This window comes from Leptonychotes weddellii, chromosome 7 (genome assembly GCF_054177405.1).
Source record: "Leptonychotes weddellii isolate Sample4059 chromosome 7, ASM5417740v2, whole genome shotgun sequence".
Taxonomy (NCBI): Eukaryota; Metazoa; Chordata; class Mammalia; order Carnivora; family Phocidae; genus Leptonychotes; species Leptonychotes weddellii.
Genome location: NC_138375.1, coordinates 60,590,795 through 60,608,821, shown reverse-complemented (window position 1 = coordinate 60,608,821; position 18,027 = coordinate 60,590,795). Strand labels below are relative to the sequence as shown.

The 18,027-nt window shown below is 38.5% G+C and overlaps 1 protein-coding gene and 1 long non-coding RNA gene across 4 annotated transcripts in view; both read left to right on the top strand.

Moving 5' to 3' along the window:
- The window catches only part of DCP2 (decapping mRNA 2), a 75,480-nt gene that overhangs the window by 5,009 nt on the left and 52,444 nt on the right, over positions 1-18,027 (top strand). For all 3 annotated transcript variants that reach the window (XM_081826461.1, XM_081826460.1, XM_006747336.3), the window contains exon 2: positions 12,182-12,333. In XM_081826461.1, coding sequence (XP_081682587.1) covers positions 12,182-12,333 — 152 coding nt within the window. The remainder of the gene's footprint in view (positions 1-12,181; positions 12,334-18,027) is intronic.
- LOC145722622 (uncharacterized) lies at positions 12,340-17,986 on the top strand. The gene is made up of 2 exons (XR_014147008.1): positions 12,340-15,752; positions 15,885-17,986. It is a non-coding gene; the product is annotated as an uncharacterized LOC145722622 (long non-coding RNA).

Here is an 18,027-nt window from a genome sequence, read left to right as displayed (position 1 = left end):
CTTTTTTTTTTTTTTAAGATTTTATTTATTTGACAGAGAGAGACACAGCGAGAGAGGGAACACAAGCAGGGGGAGTGGGAGAGGGAGAAGCAGGCTTCCCGCGGAGCAGGGAGCCCGATGCGGGGCTCGATCCCAGGACCCTGGGATCATGACCTGAGCCGAAGGCAGACGCTTAACGACTGAGCCACCCAGGCGCCCCGGGTCTCTTATCTCTTAAATCTCATGTTTTATGCTTTCTTGGTTTTCATTCTTGTTTTCCTGGTGCACATTCTAAAGTAATTTCCTTCGAGAGGGTCATTAGAAATAAACTTCTGAGTCCCTATATGACTAAAATGCCTGTTTCTCTTCCCACACTTATGTTCCCAGGTGGTCCAGGGTTCACACTTTTTTGAGTACCAAGGTTCTAGGAGATAACCTCAACACTCTTTTCTTCAGGGCCAGTTTTTTCAATGTAATTTTTTCTTTGTCGTGCCCCAGATTTTCCTTTGATGTTGGATGGTTTTTGTTGCTGTTTCATATTTAAGATGAGGTTATAAGGGGCTTGTTTACTGATAGGCTCTTTTATGTGAGTGGATAGGGTGTTAGCTCTTACACTGGGAATCCTTGAAAACCAGTTTTGCTTTGGGGTGCCAACACCCAAACCTATCAGCTAAAGTTGGAAAAGAGCCTCAGATGTTGTTACTCCTTCCCCCACTCTCTTGTAGGAGAAACTCCTGACTCAAAGGAGTGAAAGAAGAATAGACAGTCTTCTATTACATAAGTAGACCTTGCCCTTCCCCCTCTCCCTTTTTAAAAATTGAAGTACAGCTGACACAATGTTACATTAGTTTCAGGTGTACAGAATAAGTGATTTGAGTACTCTGTTATGCTGTGCTCACCACAAGTGTAGCTGCCATCTGTCACCATACAAATGCTATTAAAATACCATTGACTATATTCCCTATACCATACCTTTCATCTCTGTGACTTACTCATTCCAAACTGGAAGCGTGTTATCTCTCACTTCCCTTCACCCATTTTGCCCATACCCTAATCCCTTCCCCTCTGGCAACCATCAGTTTAGTTTGTTCTCTGTATTTATGGGTCTGTTTCTGTTTTGTTTGTTCATTTGTTTTGTTTAGATTTCCAGACATAAGTGAAATCATGCTATTTGTCTGACTTTGTTTCACTTAGCTTCACTTGTTTCACTCTCTAGGTCCATCCATGTTTTCACAAATGGCTAGATCATTCTTTATGGCTGAGTGATATTCATTCTTTATGGCTGAGTGATATTCCATTGTATATATGTATGTATATATGCGCATATATATCTTTATCCATTCATCTATTGGTGGACACTTGGGTTGCTTCTTTATCTTGGCTATTGTAAATAATGCTGCAGTAAACATAGGGGTGTGTGTATCTTCTTAAATTGGTGTTTCTGTTTTCTTTGGGTAAATACCCAGTAGTGGAATTATTGTATCATATGGTATTTCTATTTTAATTTTTTGAGAAATCTTTATACTGTTTTCTACAGTGGCTGCACCAGTTTAAATTCCTACCAGCAATGCATGAGGGTTTCTTTTTCTCCATATCCTTGCCAACACTTGTTATTTCTTGTCGTTTTGATTTTGGCCATTCTGACAGGTATGAGATGATATTTCATTATGGGTTTTGTTTGTTTTTTGTTTTTTTAAATTTATTTGAGAGAGAGAGGAGTCACAAGTAGGCAGAGCAGCAGGCAGAGGGAGACGGAGAAGCAGGCTCTCCACTGAGCAGGGATCTCGATGCGGGGCTGTATCCTAGGACCCCAGGATCATGACCCAAGCCGAAGGCAGACGCTTAACCGACTGAGCCACCCAGACACCCCTCATTATGGTTTTGATTTGCATTTCCCTGATGATGAGTGATGTTGAGCATCTTTTCATGTGTCTCTGCCATCTGTATGTCTTTGGAAAAATGTCTGTTCAGGTCCTCTGCCATTTTTAATCAGATTATTTGTTTTTTGATGTTGAGTTGCATAAGTTCTTTATATAGTTTGGATATTAACTCTTTATCGGATATATCATTTGCGAATACCTTCTTATATTCAGTAGGTTGTTTTGTTGATGATTTCCTTTGCTGTGCAGAAGCTTTTTATTTTGGTGTAGTCCCAGTGGCTTATTTTTTGCTTCTGTTTTCTTGCCTGAAGAGACATACCCAGTAAAATGTTGCTAAGTTTGGTGTCAGAGAAGTTAGTGCTGGGGTGCTTGGGTGGCTCAGTCAATTGCGCGGCTGCCTTCGGCTTGGGTCGTGATCCCAGGGTCCTGGGATCGAGCCCTGAGTCGGGTTTCCTGCTCATCAGGAAGCCTGTTTCTCCCTCTCTCTGCTGTTCCCCCTGCTTGTGCATGCATGCTCGCTCTCGCTCAAATGAATAAATAAAATCTTAAAAAAAAAAAACTGCCTATGTTTTCTTCCAGTTTTATGGTTTCATGTTTTACATTTAGATCTTTATATTGAGTTTATTTTTGTGTGTGGTGTTATAAAGTGGTCCAGTTTCATTCTTTTGCATGTAGGTGTCCAGTTTTCCCAGCACCATTTATTGTAGATTGACCATATAAACGTGGGTTTATTTCTGGATTCTCTGTTCCATTGATCTGTGTGTTTATTTTTGTGCTATTACTTGACTATTTTGATGATTATAGCTTGGTGGTATATCTTTTTCTTTCTTTTTTTTTTTTTAAAGATTTTATTCGTTTGTCAGAGAGAGAGCACATGCACAAGCAGGGGGAGCTTCAGGCAGAGGGAGAAGCAGGCTCCCTGCTGAGCAGGGAGCCCATTGTAGGACTCAATCCCAGGATGCCATCCGAGGATGCTGGAATTCTTCTTTGGTACTTTGTCTGGTTTTGGTATCAGGATAATGCTGGCCTTGTAGAATATATTTGGACGTTTTCCTTTTTGTTGTATTTTTTGGAATAGTTTGAGGAGAATAGGTATTAACTCTTTAAATGTTTGGTGAAATTCACTTGTGAATTAGTCTGGTCCTGGACTTTTGTTTGTTGGGAGTTTTTTGATTACTGATTCAATGTTGTTACTAGGAATCAGTCTACTCAGATTTTCTATTTCTTCCTGATTCAGTTTTGGAAGATTGTATATTTCTAGGAATTTATCCATTTTCTTCTAGATTGTCCAATTTGTTGGCATATAGTTCTTTATAGTAGCCTCTTACAATCATTTGTATATCTGTGGTGTTGGTTCTTCTCATTCTTTTCTGATTTTATTTATTTGGGTCTTTTCTCCTTTTGAGTCTCTCTAAAGGTTTATCAGTTTTGTTTGTCTTTACAAAGAACCAGCTCTTGGTTTCATTGATCTTTTCTTTTTTTTTAGTTTCTTACTTATTTCTGCTCTGATCTTTATTATTTCCTTTTTTCTACTAACTTTGGGTTTGTTCTTTTTGTAGTTCCTTTAGGTGTAATGTTAGATTGTTTGAGATGCTTCTTGTTTCATGAGGCAGGCTCTGTTGCTATAAATTTCCCTCTTACAACTGCGTTTGCTACGTCCCAAAGATTTTGGACTGTTGTGTTTTCATTGTCATTGGTCTCCGTGTATTTTTTAATTTCCTCTTTAATTTCTTCTTTGACCCATTGGTTGTTTAGTAGCATGGTGTTTAGTCTCCATGTGTTTGTGTTTTTTCTAGTTTTTCTTTCTTCTTTTCCTTTTATTTTAAAATTATTTTTAAAGATTTTATTTGAGAGAGAGCTTGAGAGCGAGTGTATGCAGGAGCTGGGGGGAGGGGCATAGGGAGAGGAAGAGCTGACACTGCTCCATCCCAGGACCCTGAGATCATGACCTGAGCTGACATCAGCACTTAACCAACTGAGCCACGCAGGTGCCCCTCTAGTTATTTTCTTATAGTTGAGTTATAGTTTTATACTGTTGTGGTCAGAAAAGATGCATGATATGATTTCAGTCTTAAATTTACTGAGACTTGTTTTGTAGCCTAATGTGTGATCCATCCTGGGAGTGTTTCACGTGTACTTGAAAAGAATGCATATTCTGTTATAGGATGGAATGTTCTGTATATATTCTGTTAAGTCCATTCAGTCTAATGTGTCATTCACAGACACCATTTCCTTATTGATTTTTTTTTTTTTTTTTTTTTTGCCTGGATGATCTATCAATTGATGTTAAGTGGGGTGTTCAGGTTCCCTGCTATTGTTGTATTATTGTATTACTGTCAATTTCTCCCTCTGTGTTGTTAATACTTGCTTTATTTAGGTGTTCCAGTGTTGGGTACATAGATATTAAAATTGTTACATCCCCTTTTTGTATTGATCCTTTTATCATTAGGTAATGTCCCCTCTTTGTCTCTTGCTACAGTATTTGTTTTGAGGTCTGTTTTATCTCATATAAGTATTTGTCTAATACAAGTATTCCTGCTGTTTCCCCCCCCCCCGCTTCCATCTGCATAGAATATCTTTTTCCATCCCATCACTTTCAGTCTGTATGTGTCTTTAGGTCTCAAGTGAGCCTTTTGTAAGCAGCCTATTGCTGGGATTTGTTTTTTGTCTGTTCTGTCACTCTGTGTCCTTTGGAGCATTTAGACCATTTACATTTAAAGTAATTGTCGATGGAATACTACTCAGCCATCAAAAAATGAAATCTTGCCATTTGCAAAGACATGGATGGAACTAGAGGGTATTATGCTAAGTGAAATAAGTCAGTCAGAGAAAGACAATTACCATATGATTTCATTCATATGGGGAATTTAAGAAACAAAACAGGATCATAGGGGAAGGGAGGGAAAAATAAAACAAGATGAAATCAGAGAGGGAGATAAACCATAAAAGATTCTCAATCATAGGAAACAAACTGAGGGTTGCTGGAGGGGAGGGGGTTGGGGATGGGGTAACTGGGTGATGGACATGAAGGAGGGCTTGTGATGTAATGAACACTGGGTGTTATATAAGACTGATGAATCACTGAACTCTACCTCTGAAATTAATAATACACTATATGTTAATTGAATTTAAATAAAAAATCTGAAAAAATTATTGATAGTTGTGTATTTATTGCCATTTTGTTAATTGCTTTCCAGTTGTTATGTAGTTCTTCTCTGTTCTTTTCTTCTTCTCTTGCTCTTTCCTTGTATTGAGGACTTTATTTGGTGTTATATTTGGTTTTGTTTGTTCTTATTTTTTGTGTATCTATTACAGGTTTTTGGTTTGTAGTTACCATGGGATTCATATGTAATATCCTAAATAAATAGCAAACTTAAGTTGGTCACTTAAGTTTGAACACATTCTAAAAGAATTTGATTTTTACCACCCCTCCATGTTTTATGTATACATTGTCATATTTTGTCTTTTTTTTTTTTTTTTAAAGATTTTATTTATTTATTTGACAGAGAGAGACACAGCGAGAGAAGGAACACAAGCAGGGGGAGTGGGAGAGGGAGAAGCAGGCTTCCTGCGGAGCAGGGAGCCCGATGCGGGGCTTGATCCCAGGACCCTGGGATCATGACCTGAGCCGAAGGCAGACGCTTAACGACTGAGCCACCCAGGCGCCCCATATTTTGTCTTTTTGTTTTGTGAGTCCCCCTAACTAATATTTTAGATATAATTGATTTGACTACTTTTGTCTTTCAGCTTTCATACTAGCTTTATAAGTGATTGCTCTACTACCTTATGTATGTTTGCTTTTACTCATGAAATTTTTTCCTTTCATAATTTTCTTCTAGTTATGGCTTTTTCTTTTTCACTTAAAGACGTCTCTAGCATTCTTTAAGGCTGGTTTTGGTGATGAACTCCTTTCATTTTTGTGTAACTGTTTATCTCTTCTTCAATTCTAAATGATAATTTGCCAGAGAGATCATTCTTGGTTGTGATTTTTTTTTCCGTTCAGCATTTTGAATACGTCATGCCACTTGTTTCTGGCCTGCAGAGTTTTTGCTGAAAAATTAGCTGATAGCCTTGTGGGGTTTCCCTTGTACATAAGTGTTTTGCTCTTTCTGCTTTTAAAGTTCTTTTATTTTTATTTATTTATTTATTTTTAAAGATTTTATTTATTCATTTGAGACACAGAGATACAGAGAGAGAGAGAGCATGAGCAGTGGGAGGGGCAGAGGGAGAGGAAGAAGCAGACTCCCCGCTGAGTCAGGAGCCTGATGTGGGGCTCGATCCCAGGACCCTGGGATCATGACCTGAGCCGAAGGCAGACGCTTAACCATCTGAGCCACCCAGGTGCCCCAAGTTCTTTTATTTTTAATCTTTGACATTTTAATCATGGTGTGGGACTCCTGTAATGCAAATTTTGTTCACTTGATGTTATCCGAGAGATCCCATAACCTATTCTCTTTCTCTCTCTCTTTTTTTTTTTTTTTAAACAGTTGAGCTTGGGTGCTTTCCATTGTGTTTTCCAGCATGCTGCTTCTGCATTTTCTAATCTGTTGATTCCCTCTAGTGTACTTTTCATTTCAGTTATTATATTCCTCAACTGTATTTTTTTTTTTTTTCATATTTTCTCTCTCTTTGTTGAAATTTTTACTGAGTTCCTCCACTCTTCTCTCCAGTCTGGTGAGCATGACTATTACTTTGAAGTCTTTGTCAGGTAGATTGGTTATCTCCGTTTCATTTAGCTCTTTCTGTGAGGTTTTGTCTGTTTGTTTGGAGCATATTCCTGTCTCCTCATTTTGCTTGACTTTCTGTGTGTGTTTCTATGAATTGGGTAGAACAGCTACTTCTAAACTTGAGGGGAATGGTCTTGTGTATGGTTGTCCCCTTTGTAGACTGTGTGTGCCCAGTGACTTTCACTGGCTGGAGCTTTGGCTAGCGTGGGCTAGGGGTCCTGGGGCACTCTGTGCTGGGACTGCCCTGGTGGGATGTCTGTAGCTGAATTGGGCATGGGCCAGGGTGGTCCCAGAGCTCTCTGCATAGAGTGTTCCCTGACAGGACAGCTAAAACTGAAGTGACTGGAAGCAGAGGGAGTCCTGGGGTTCTTCATGCATAGGCACTCTGGCAAGATCACTGAAGCTGAAGTAGGCAGTGAGTGGGGTGGTCTGAGGTTCTCTGCACGGAGGTATGCTGGCAGGATTCCTGAGATTGAAATAGGTGCAAGGTGGGCTGGCCTGGGATGGCCCGTGCAGAGGCGCCCTGGCTGGATGGCTAGAGCTGAGGCTGGGCACAAGTGTGTGTGTGGGGGGCTGTCTCAGGGCGTTCTGTGCAGCAGGTTGCCTGGCAGGGTGGTTGGAGCTGAGGTGGGTGTAGGCTGGGGACTCCTGGGATGCTATATGCAGGGGGTGCCCTGGCATGATTCTCCTTTTTTTTTTTTAGATTTAATTTATTTATCTGAGATAGAATGAGCAAGAGAGAGAACACAAGCAGGGGGAGCAGCAGGCGGAGGGAGAAGCAGGCTCCCCACTGAGCAGGGCGCCCGATGTGGGACTCCAGGATCATGACCTGAGCCGAAGGCAGCCGCTCAACTGACTGAGCCACTCAGGCACCCTGTTTCTCCTTTTTTTAAAGTCCTATTTCTTATTCCCATTTCCAGTTTACCTTTCTTCACTCGAGGCTTTTCTGGATTGGTTGGGAATGAGATTGAATTTCTTTGTCCTATGTACTTTCTTACCACATTTTAGGTTGTGGTTAGTGTCTAGAAACTTAACTAGAAATGAAAATTTTTGGTTAAAGATATAGTAGGTTGTATGCAAACATCGATTCCACTAAAAGAGTAAAGTTTAAAACAAACTTGAATATATAAAGCCACAGGGAAAGGAAGAAGTGAAAGGATGAGCAACAAAATTTGGTAACTAATAGGGAATGTTGTATATAACTTAGCAGACGTAATAGACCCGAATGAGAGATTAGTGTAATAGTGTCAATCTACTCTAGAATAAGAGCATATTGAAAAATGGCAGAACTGAATTTATATATCCTGTAAACATACTGAAAATCCTCAGCCTTCTTCCGTTGCTCAGCTCCTAGAACGTGGCAGAGCTTGGCCTTTACCCTCCAGGTCCAAGATGGGAAGAATCTTTAGGTGATCGGACTAACTCATGAGGATAGATCTAAAGATACTGACATTGGTGGTTCCTCAGTTAAATGGCTTAGCCTGATGACTTACTTTAAATGGTTCCTGATAGGGACGCCTGGGTGGCTCAGTAGATTAAGCATCTGCCTTTGGCTCAGGTCATGATCCCAAGGTCCTGGGATCCAGCCCTGCATCAGGCTACCTGCTCAGCGGGGAGTCCGCTTCTACCTCTCCCTCTGCCTGCTGCTCCCCCAGCTGTGCTCTCTTGCTCTCTCTCTCTCTCGCTCTCTCTGGCAAATAAATAAATAAAATCTTTAAAAAAAATTAATAAATGGTGCCTGATAGTTTGACAACCTTCCTAAATAGCTTTGTGGTCTGTCACTTAAATGTGAACATCTGAATAGGCCTCTTAACATGAAAGGTAGAGCTTAAAACTAAAAGAAAAAAGAGGAACTGGGAAGAATCAAACTATGCAGGTAGAGAAAACTTAAAAAAAAACAACCCATATTGATCTCCTTAGAGAGGTAGAGTTTTACAATCATTGAATAACAGGATAATCTATAAAAGCATAATCTAAACAGTTAAAACTAGCATTTGGAAATTAAAAATATGAGAGCAAAACCAAAAATCTTAATAGATGGTTTGCAAAATAAAGTTGAGAATGTTTCTCAGAAGGTGGGGGTGAGGGGAGGAATCAGAGGTAGGAAATACCAGAGGAGAGTAAAGAATCATGAGGATCAGTCCATGAGGTCCTTTAACACTGAGGGATGTGTTTCCAAATAGGCAAGGTCCATTGAATGGCCAGTGCAGTAGATAAAAAATAGACAACTGGGAAATTTCAGAACACTGGGGACAGAAGGAAAAACCTGAAATCTTCCAGACTGAAAAAAATACGCCAAAGGAATCCGAATGGCTTCAGTCAGTATCAAAATTGGAGGCTGACAGGAGACAGCACTGTCTTCAAAATTATGAAGGAAAATGATTTTCAACCTAGAATTCTTTATCTAGCCTAAATGTTAAATATGAGGATAAAGATACTTTGAGATACAGAATGTATCCGTATTTATCTCCCTTGCATTTTTCCTCCAGGAGGTTTGGGAGGATATACTTCAAAGGAAAGAAGAAAGAAAATTGAGGAGAAAGAAAGGATACAAGAAACATGAAATCTAATAGGATAGAGGCCTAGGGAACCATGGGATGCCGGTGAAAGGACAGCATAGGATGATAGGTGTGTATCAGGTGTAGATGACAACTACCTCAGATTGGAACAGATCAGAAGGCTCAAGGATATTCTTCAAGATGAAATGGTGTGTTTGAATTAATATCTGAGAAAAAAATTTAGGAAACTAGTGGAATATTGAATTAGTGACAGGTATGATAGAGAACACAAAGTAAATGCAATGATAAGACATCTATTAATTATGGGAAGAACGAAGGATTGTTCAGGAAAGGAAAAGTAATCCTAGCTTACCATGTAGCTTAGTTGTGAATTGCATTTACAGAGTCAGAGTAATGTAAAGACTGAATGCTGATCTAACTCTCTGGTTATCAGTGGGAGTGATTTTTGCTCCCCTCAGGGAACATTTGGTAATATCTGGAGATCTTTTTGTTGTTACACCTTGGTGGGGAGTGCTGTTGACATCTAATAGGTAGAAGCTAGGGTTGCTGCTGGACATCATCCAGTACACAGGAAAGCTCCTCTCAACATAGGTACCTTCTTCAAAATGTCAGTAGTGCTGAAGCGGACAACCTAACCAAAACTGATAGAATTTTGTTGGGTGGGTGGAGAGATGAGAAGGCTGTGTAGAATGGGAGTGGGAATAGAGTGAATTCCATAGTGGAAATAATGCCCCAAACTGAGAAAATAAATACCAGAGTTTATTTTAGAGATGTGTTAAGTAAAATAAAATCAGACAAAAGAGGGTTAGTTTTTTTGTATTGCTGTTCTGTTTTACCACCCACTGGCCATTCTGAGACTTGGGCATTGGTCTGTCTCAGAGTTGAGCTCACAATGTTCGTGGTGTGTTGTTCGTAGTCTAATCCGAACTTGTGTAGCTTGGGGTTGAGCCTTAGTTCATAAATAATTTCCCAGGACCATTTTCCTGAGCTGCTTCTCTTTTGCTATCTTCCTGCTACTAATTGGCTCTTTAGGTCTGTCCTTTTGGGTTCTATAGCCAGAGAGCCACTCTGGCACACACTTCACGTGTTCACTGAGACCGAGCAACTGGAGGTTAGAAGAATAAAAGCAGTGGAGATTGGCCCTACTCTCTTGGGACCACACAGTTCTTATGATTCAAGAGGAAGTTTCCTGTCCCTTAGAGTTTTAGCCTCTGTGGGTCTCTGTTAAAGCCACTGTTGCAGCCACCTCTAACCATGATGGTATTGCTTGGGGGCTGGGGCATGGGAGAAAGGAGAAAAGAAAGGAAGAATTTTCCCCACTATCTCCAAGTCTTAGGAGATGTGCTTAGACTCCTCTCTCAACCCTTGAGGCAAAACTAGAAGGTTTCTGGGGCTCTCTGTCCCTGCTGGTGCTCACCTCCAAACCCCAGTCCAGCTAGGCGACACTGGAGGGTGGAAAAATGGTAAATTCACTTCGAATACTGTCTTCCCCAGTCTTCCTGCTACTGTTTACTTTTCACAGTCCTCAGATAGCTGCTCTATGCATTTTGTTAAGGTTTTAATAGCTGCATTTTATGGGAGGGAGAGAGTGGAGTGTTTGTTTCATCTAACCAGACTAGGAACCTATGTAAGCATTTAAAAGATAAATTATGACTATCAGTGTGTCACTTTCAATGTATATGTCAAACAGTTTGCTATACTATGGGAATAAAAATATACAAAGATAGAGTACATTATCTCAATGAACTAATTTGGAGGAGTTTGTGGACAATAATAGTAAAAGCCACATGATTGTAAAGGAGTGGGAGTCAGAGAGTATGTAAATCTGTTCAGAGGAGGCTGGTGTATCTACATAGGAGAGTAGTGTTAGTCATGAAGGACAAATTAGGAATTTGCTAGATGGACAAGGGAAAGGAAGTATATATAGTATATGGACGATAGTTTAGGACATTTCCAAGAATTTGGTATCACTGGGTATAAAGAACTCATTGAGCAATCTTAGAGGTTGTGCAGGTGAGCAGGGACTGGATCTCAAATGCCATGTAGAAGAGTTTTGATTTTTGTATCTTAGCTAATGCCATCAGAGTTTCATGTTACACATTTTATTCTTAGTATATGTGCTGTTTAAGCTCCCTTTCCCCATAGTTTTTCTATACTGAAATGTAGGTTATTGTACCTATTTGTCTTACCATTTACATATTCATTCCCCTATTGGAATGTTACATTTTTATAATTTAAAAGCATGTTTTTGAGGTTGATTTGAAACTTGGAAACCACCAAGAACATTTGCTAGTGAATAGTGTGAGTGATCAAGCTGGGTGATACTAATTTTTAATTTTTTTAAAATAACTCAAAAAACCAATGGATTTCTTTTATGTAGTTCAGTCTGTCTCTTGAGGTCATTACCAAAATAGGCTATGCAGTGGAAGAAGCAATTGGTAGTTGCTTAATGAGTGCTGAAAATCCCGTTCACTTAGATTTTTAAATTCTGACTTGTTGCACAAAGAGGGGTTCGTTATCTCAATCACATACAAATAATAAAGAGTGTACATTTATACTATATATATAAACTATTTCTCCAGCTCCCTTCAAATGTACTTGGAAAAGACAATTTAGGATTTTAAAAAGTGAATATACTTTATTTTGAACTCAGGTTCTGCAGATGAGGTTATTTGAGAAGTCTAGTCTATTAATGAACAGTTGATTTCTTTAATGTCTCTTTGTAATACTCTAAATGTGGAGATTAAGCAGCTAACATCTTTCCTGTTTGAATGAATGAATATATTTGTATATATTCTTAGAAGGCTTCTTAAAAAAATTTGATTATAGGGGAGATACCTGTGGTCAACTGTTTTCCCAGCCTCCTCTTCCCTGTGCAGCATTGGTGTCATAGTGGTGAGCATAGCTGCCTTCCAGACTCCTCTTCCTGTAGTAATTTTCCCCAGATTTTGCTTCCTTGATCAGCTCTGCTCTTGGTCCCTTTTTTATGTTGGTGGGTCAGGGGTGAAGCAGTTAAGTAGGTTAAAATCATTACCATTTGTAAATGTAATTTTAACATGTTTTTTGTTTTTGACAGCCGATTTATTTTGCATATTCCCAGCGAGGAAAGAGACAATGCTATCCGAGTGTGTTTTCAGATTGAACTTGCCCATTGGTTTTACTTGGATTTCTACATGCAGAACACACCAGGATTACCTCAGTGTGGGATAAGAGACTTTGCTAAAGCTGATATCCTTTTTATAATTATAATGACTCTCTTTCATTATTGCTAATAACATATTTTAGCGCAGATTTCCTTTTGATCGTCTTTGAGATTTAAAACTTAAGTAAACATACTTGATTTCTAAAAATTGTCATATATGAGTAGTAGGCAGAACTTAATACTATTTTTATTTTTATGTAGAGGACCCCTTGAATATGCACTGATGATTAGAATTAAATTTTATTTTCTCTTTCAGAAATAACTAGCCTATTTCTAGAACTGATCTGTTATTTTTGCTTTCTTCTTGCTGTTCCATTTAATCAGATCTTTAATCAGATCACTACCTTTCTGGGATAGAAATTCTTAAATAATTATTGAATACTTCATATGTTAAAAGCAGTGTTTTTAGTTTTGTGGCAAATACAAAGAAGTCTTTGCTTTTGAAGTTTTTTTTTCCTCTACAAATAAGACAAGCTTGTCAGTTATAAAGGATACACTTGGAAATTTAAGATTATTATTATAATTATTTTTAAAGATTTATTAGCGTGCACGAGTGGGGGAGGGGCAGAAGGAGAGGGGGGGAAATCTTAAGCAGACTCCCTGCTGAGTGCAGAGCCTGACATGGGGCTCAACTCTGGCTGGGTCCCATGACCTGACCTAAAAATCAAGAGTTGGATGCTCAACCGACTGAGCCACCCAGGTGCCCCCAAAATTTAAGATTATAAAAGAAACTATGTCACAAGGCAAAAAAATCGATGAATTGCTAATAATTCTAGTATTAAATGTTTTTAGAATTTAGAGATTATTTTTTTAGGCAAAGCTATATTTGTAAGGGAATACAGGATTTTATAAAGAGACAGGAGTGGGGAGTATGTTCCACATAAAGATATCTTGGGAAATAAATTAGTTTGTATTGAGCAGACAGTTCTTATGGGGATACAGTAGGAAGTAGAGATGGCAGGTATATAGGGGGGATTTGTGGGTTCTTAAATCTTGAGCCAAAGTGATTTTTATCCTGTAGGTCATTGTTTTTAACTATGAATCATGTATTCAAAAGCAGTTATACCCACAAATTCACTGTACTCTGCTAGAATTGGAATAAGAATGAAAACAACCCTTGTACTCAGTTCCCTATAATTTTCCTTGAGCTCCATGAAATAAGGACCCCCCCTACCCCCCCAGGTCACTGTAGAAAATGGACTGAAACACTGTTTGTTCTAGACAACTGTTAGCCATAAAACATTACTGAGCAAGGCTAAGGAATATTATGCAAATCATTTGAAAATAGTATTCAAGAAGACTTACTTGGCAGGATAGGTTAAACCATAGGATGGGCTGTCAAATTACTTGAGATCGTAGCAATAAGGTCCTAAGCCATAGTAGAGGGACTACAAAGAAAAGACTGAAGAGACATGTCAGTGGCAGAAATGATCAAGCTGTTTGATTAAATATGAAGACGTAAATGAGGAATCAGGGGGAATAGAAGTTCTATTGAACATTATCTTTGTTAAAGTCTTGGTCATAGATTTCTGTGGAGAAATCATGGATGACTTGGCTTTTAAGAAGCTCTAATTTAGGTATAGAAACATGATCAAAACAGGCAGATCCTGTTTGATCTATTTTGCACAGACAGCCTTCTACCATAGCAACTTTACATACTTTGGGGTTCTGGATAAAATTTTGTGTGTGTATGCACATGAATTTTAAACTTCCCTTGCTATTAAGAAAATAAACTTTTGTTTTAGTTATGTTTAATTTCAGTTGTATGGAGAAAAAGCTTTTATTGCTGATGTGATTTCATTAAATAAGTGGGTGCTTACTTGATGCCAGGCATTATGTAGTGAACAATGTGGATTTGGTTCCTATTTTCAAGAAGATGAAAGGAAATTGTTAGTGCAGTATGGTAAGTTATGATAGGGTACTGAAAGGCATAGAGTAAAAGTTAATAGCATGAGTTCTGGAGCCACATTCCTTGGGTTAGCATCCCATCTTTGCCATTTACTTGCCGTGGAAGCTTGGGCAAATTGTGGATCTTTTCTGTTAAGAATTTTCTTTTTTTATAAGTTGTGTGTAGTCTTGTGATTTGTTTTCAGTACTCCGCAAGGTGGGTATAGAACTGGGCATGCTGGGTTGAAGTTTTGCTAGGGAGCTATGTTCAGAGAACAATGGGGCAAAGGGATTTTGGATATTGCTAAGAGGTTGATTAAAGTGGTGGGCCATATTGTTTGGGGCAGAAAAAAAAGCAGCAGGGTGTTAATGCAGAGAAAGGAATACAAAGATTGATGTAGAGTGGTGGTACAGTGTGAGTAATTAGAAGAATGCAGTAGAAGATTATGGTCATGACGTTTTGTTTCCGACCAAATTGCTGGAATAGTTACAGTGATAGCAAGGTCTAGAATGTTGCTTTGGGAGTTGGGCTGAGAAGTGGGAATGGATAGGACAAGGAATACAAGGAACTGAGGCTAGAGCTTGAGATGAGTTGTCCATGAGGAAATTTGTATCATCCAAGATAATGGTAGGAATTTGGAGGGAGATTACTGTCTAAATGATTGTTTATGCCTAGAGCAGATTTTTCATGTTTATGCAAAAATGTTAGTATAAAAAGAGAAGGTAAAAAAAAAATACTGGATTTTTTTTTTTAAAGAATGTATATAATACAAGTGGACATGTGCTTCAAATTCTTTATCTAATCAGTGTAACCTATCTTTTAGAACTACGGTTGACCCTCAAACAATATGGGGGTTAGGGGTCCTGACCTTCCTTGTAATAAAAAGTGTGTATAACTTTTGACTCCCCAAAACTTAACTGCTAATAGTCTTCTGTTGACTAGGAACCTTACCAATAAAATAGTTGATTAACTCCTATTTTGCACGTGACATGTATTATATACTGTATTCTCACAATAAAGCTAGAGAAAAGAAAATGTTATTAAAACCATAAGGAAGAAGAAATACATTTACAGTTTTGTACTGTACTTACTGAAAAAAAATCTGCATATAAGTGGACCCATGCAGTTCAAACCTGTATTGTTCAAGTGTCAGCTGTACCGTGTAAAGGCCTAGTAACTCAGATTCAAGAATCAAAATAATTTGGGGTTTAAGAAAATACAATAGTCAAAAATTTTAGTAAAAATTAGAAATGATAACATTAGTGTGTCTTAAAGGATTTTTTGAATTAAATACCTTATCTCATTAAATAAAAACGGTATTTAAAAAGTTTCCATTCCCATGTTTGAGTTGAATTACTTTTTTTTTTAAGATTTTGTTTATCTGAGAGAGAGAGAACACAGACAGGGGGGAGGGGCAGAGGAAGAGGGAGAAGCCTGCTCCCCACTGAGCATGGAGCCCAAGGAGGGGGGCTCTAGCCCAGGACCCCAGGATCATGACCTGAGCTGAAGGCAGACACTCAGAGTGAGCCACCCAGGCACCCCTGAATTGAATTACTTGTATGTACTATTAAGTATGGAGGATGATTGAAAAGTTGTCATTGGGGAAATTGATACCATGTTGGACTGGGTTCTGTTACTTGCTAATTGTGTGCCCTTGAGCAAGTTTTTTTTTTGTTGTTGTTTTTTAAGATTTTATTTATTTGTCAGAGAGAGAGAGGCAGGCAGCAGGAGATGCAGGTTCACCACTGAGCAAGGAGCCTGATGCGGGACTCCATCCCAGGACGCTGGGATTATCACCCAATCCGAAGGCAGATGCTTAACCAACCGAACCACACTGGCGTCCCCTTGAGCAAATATTTAACAGGTTCTTTTCAGTGTTAATTCCAAGTATATCTTGAACTGTAGTTGGATGGTTCAGTCAACTCATTTTGTGGTGGTTTTCGGGTAGAAATAATGGGAAAATGAAGAATGTAAATGATTTCCAAAATTAAGTCAGTTCATTTATAATTTCTCTTGTTAAATCTTTCTCCACTACTTTGTGGAGACAGTGATGTACCTTGAGATTATTAGGAACATTGTAGATAAAAGAAAGAGGAATAACTGGATAAGTATCCTACTCTCTGAACTGTTAGGAGTTATCTCTGCTCCTGGTGTATTTTTATGTTTTCCTCTGGTAAAACCTTTTTTTTTTTTTTTAAAGATTTATTTATTTATTTATTTGACGAGAGAGAGAAACAGAGACAGCGAGAGGGAACACAAGCAGGGAGAGTGGGAGAAGGAGAAGCAGGCTTCCCACCAAGCAGGGAGCCCGATGCGGGGCTCAATCCCAGGACCCTGGGATCTTGACCTGAGCCGAAGGCAGATGTTTAACGACTGAGCCACCCAGGCACCCCTGGTAAAGCTTTTAATGGAAGAAATAAACATTTATTTAAAATTTATATGTAGATTCACAAAAACCTGTGATGATTGTAAAACACATAAGGGGTTTTAGTAAACTTTTTTTTTTTTTTTTAAGATTTTATTTATTTGACAGAGACACAGCAAGAGAGGGAACACAAGCAGGGGGAGTGAGAGTGGGAGAAGCAGGCTCCCCGCTGAGCAGGGAGCCCGATGCGGGGCTTGGTCCTAGGACCCTGAGATCATGACCCGAGCCGAAGGCAGATGCTTAACAACTGAGCCACCCAGGCACCCCTTTAGTAAACATTTAAAGCCCGACTATTATTGGGAAGTACCTTTCCACAATGTTAGCAAGCCCGTAGAGAATTGTAGGGCTTCATGGAATGGTTGATGTTGTATCCAAACTTTATTCCTTTTTTCTCTCTTCCCCAGTTGAAAGCATTATATTGAGATTATATTAATTATATTGAGGTTAACCTAGTGCCTGTCTTAATTATAATGTTGTCATAGATGGTTGACTTCTTTGGGCTCTTTGAAGGCCTCTGTAGTTTTTACTACAAATATAAAACCAAAATAAAATTTTAAATACAAAGCTTATAGAACTTAAAATATGTTTTTTTTTTAAACCAACTAGCTGCCAGTCACAATGTGAATATAATGCTTCTTTGAGGATATTTTGATGTGCCTGTACTACCAGTTTTTGCACCACCTTTCTTTTCTATATCTGTTAAGAAACCTTTTTTATATTGTGCTGGGATATCATTTGACCCTAATGCATCATTTGTGTATTAGCTTTCTTCTGTTTTTGGTAGCCCACAGCAGCTAAAGTAGTACTAGTATCAGTATGGTCTCTGAAATCAAGTTGTAGTACTTGATATATGTGGTCATCCAGATGATTGAAAATATGCTCATATTACATGTTTTTAGGTTAACATCAAAATAAAAACACAGAATATATGTTTTCATAGAGGACTTGAGGACCCTTAAGAATATGTCCTTCGTTTGAGAAACACTCATAAATTATAATTTTTCTCATATTTTTCATAATTAACCGTGTTGTAGTGATGAGGCATTTGATAACATGGAGAATTGGAAGCCTGACCACATACTTTACAGGTTTAGGTTTTATTTACTTAAAAAATAAGTTTTTACACTGCCCAGTATGGGGTGGGGGGGGCCATGCCCAGTTTCTTTTGAAAGAAGCTGTTCTTTCCTTAATGCCCAGATTTATCTTTCTCTGTAATTTTTTCTTTTTTAAGATTTTATTTATTTTTGAGAGAGAGTTAACAATGACTTGTTCAGGAGAAAACAAATGTGGGAGAAAAAGCAAGGAAGAACTTAGGTGAAGACTTGAGTAATTTAATATAAAATTCATAGTTGATTTAAATAGGTTTCTGTCTGTATATAATAAGTACTCAAGCTGTATTTAGAGAGA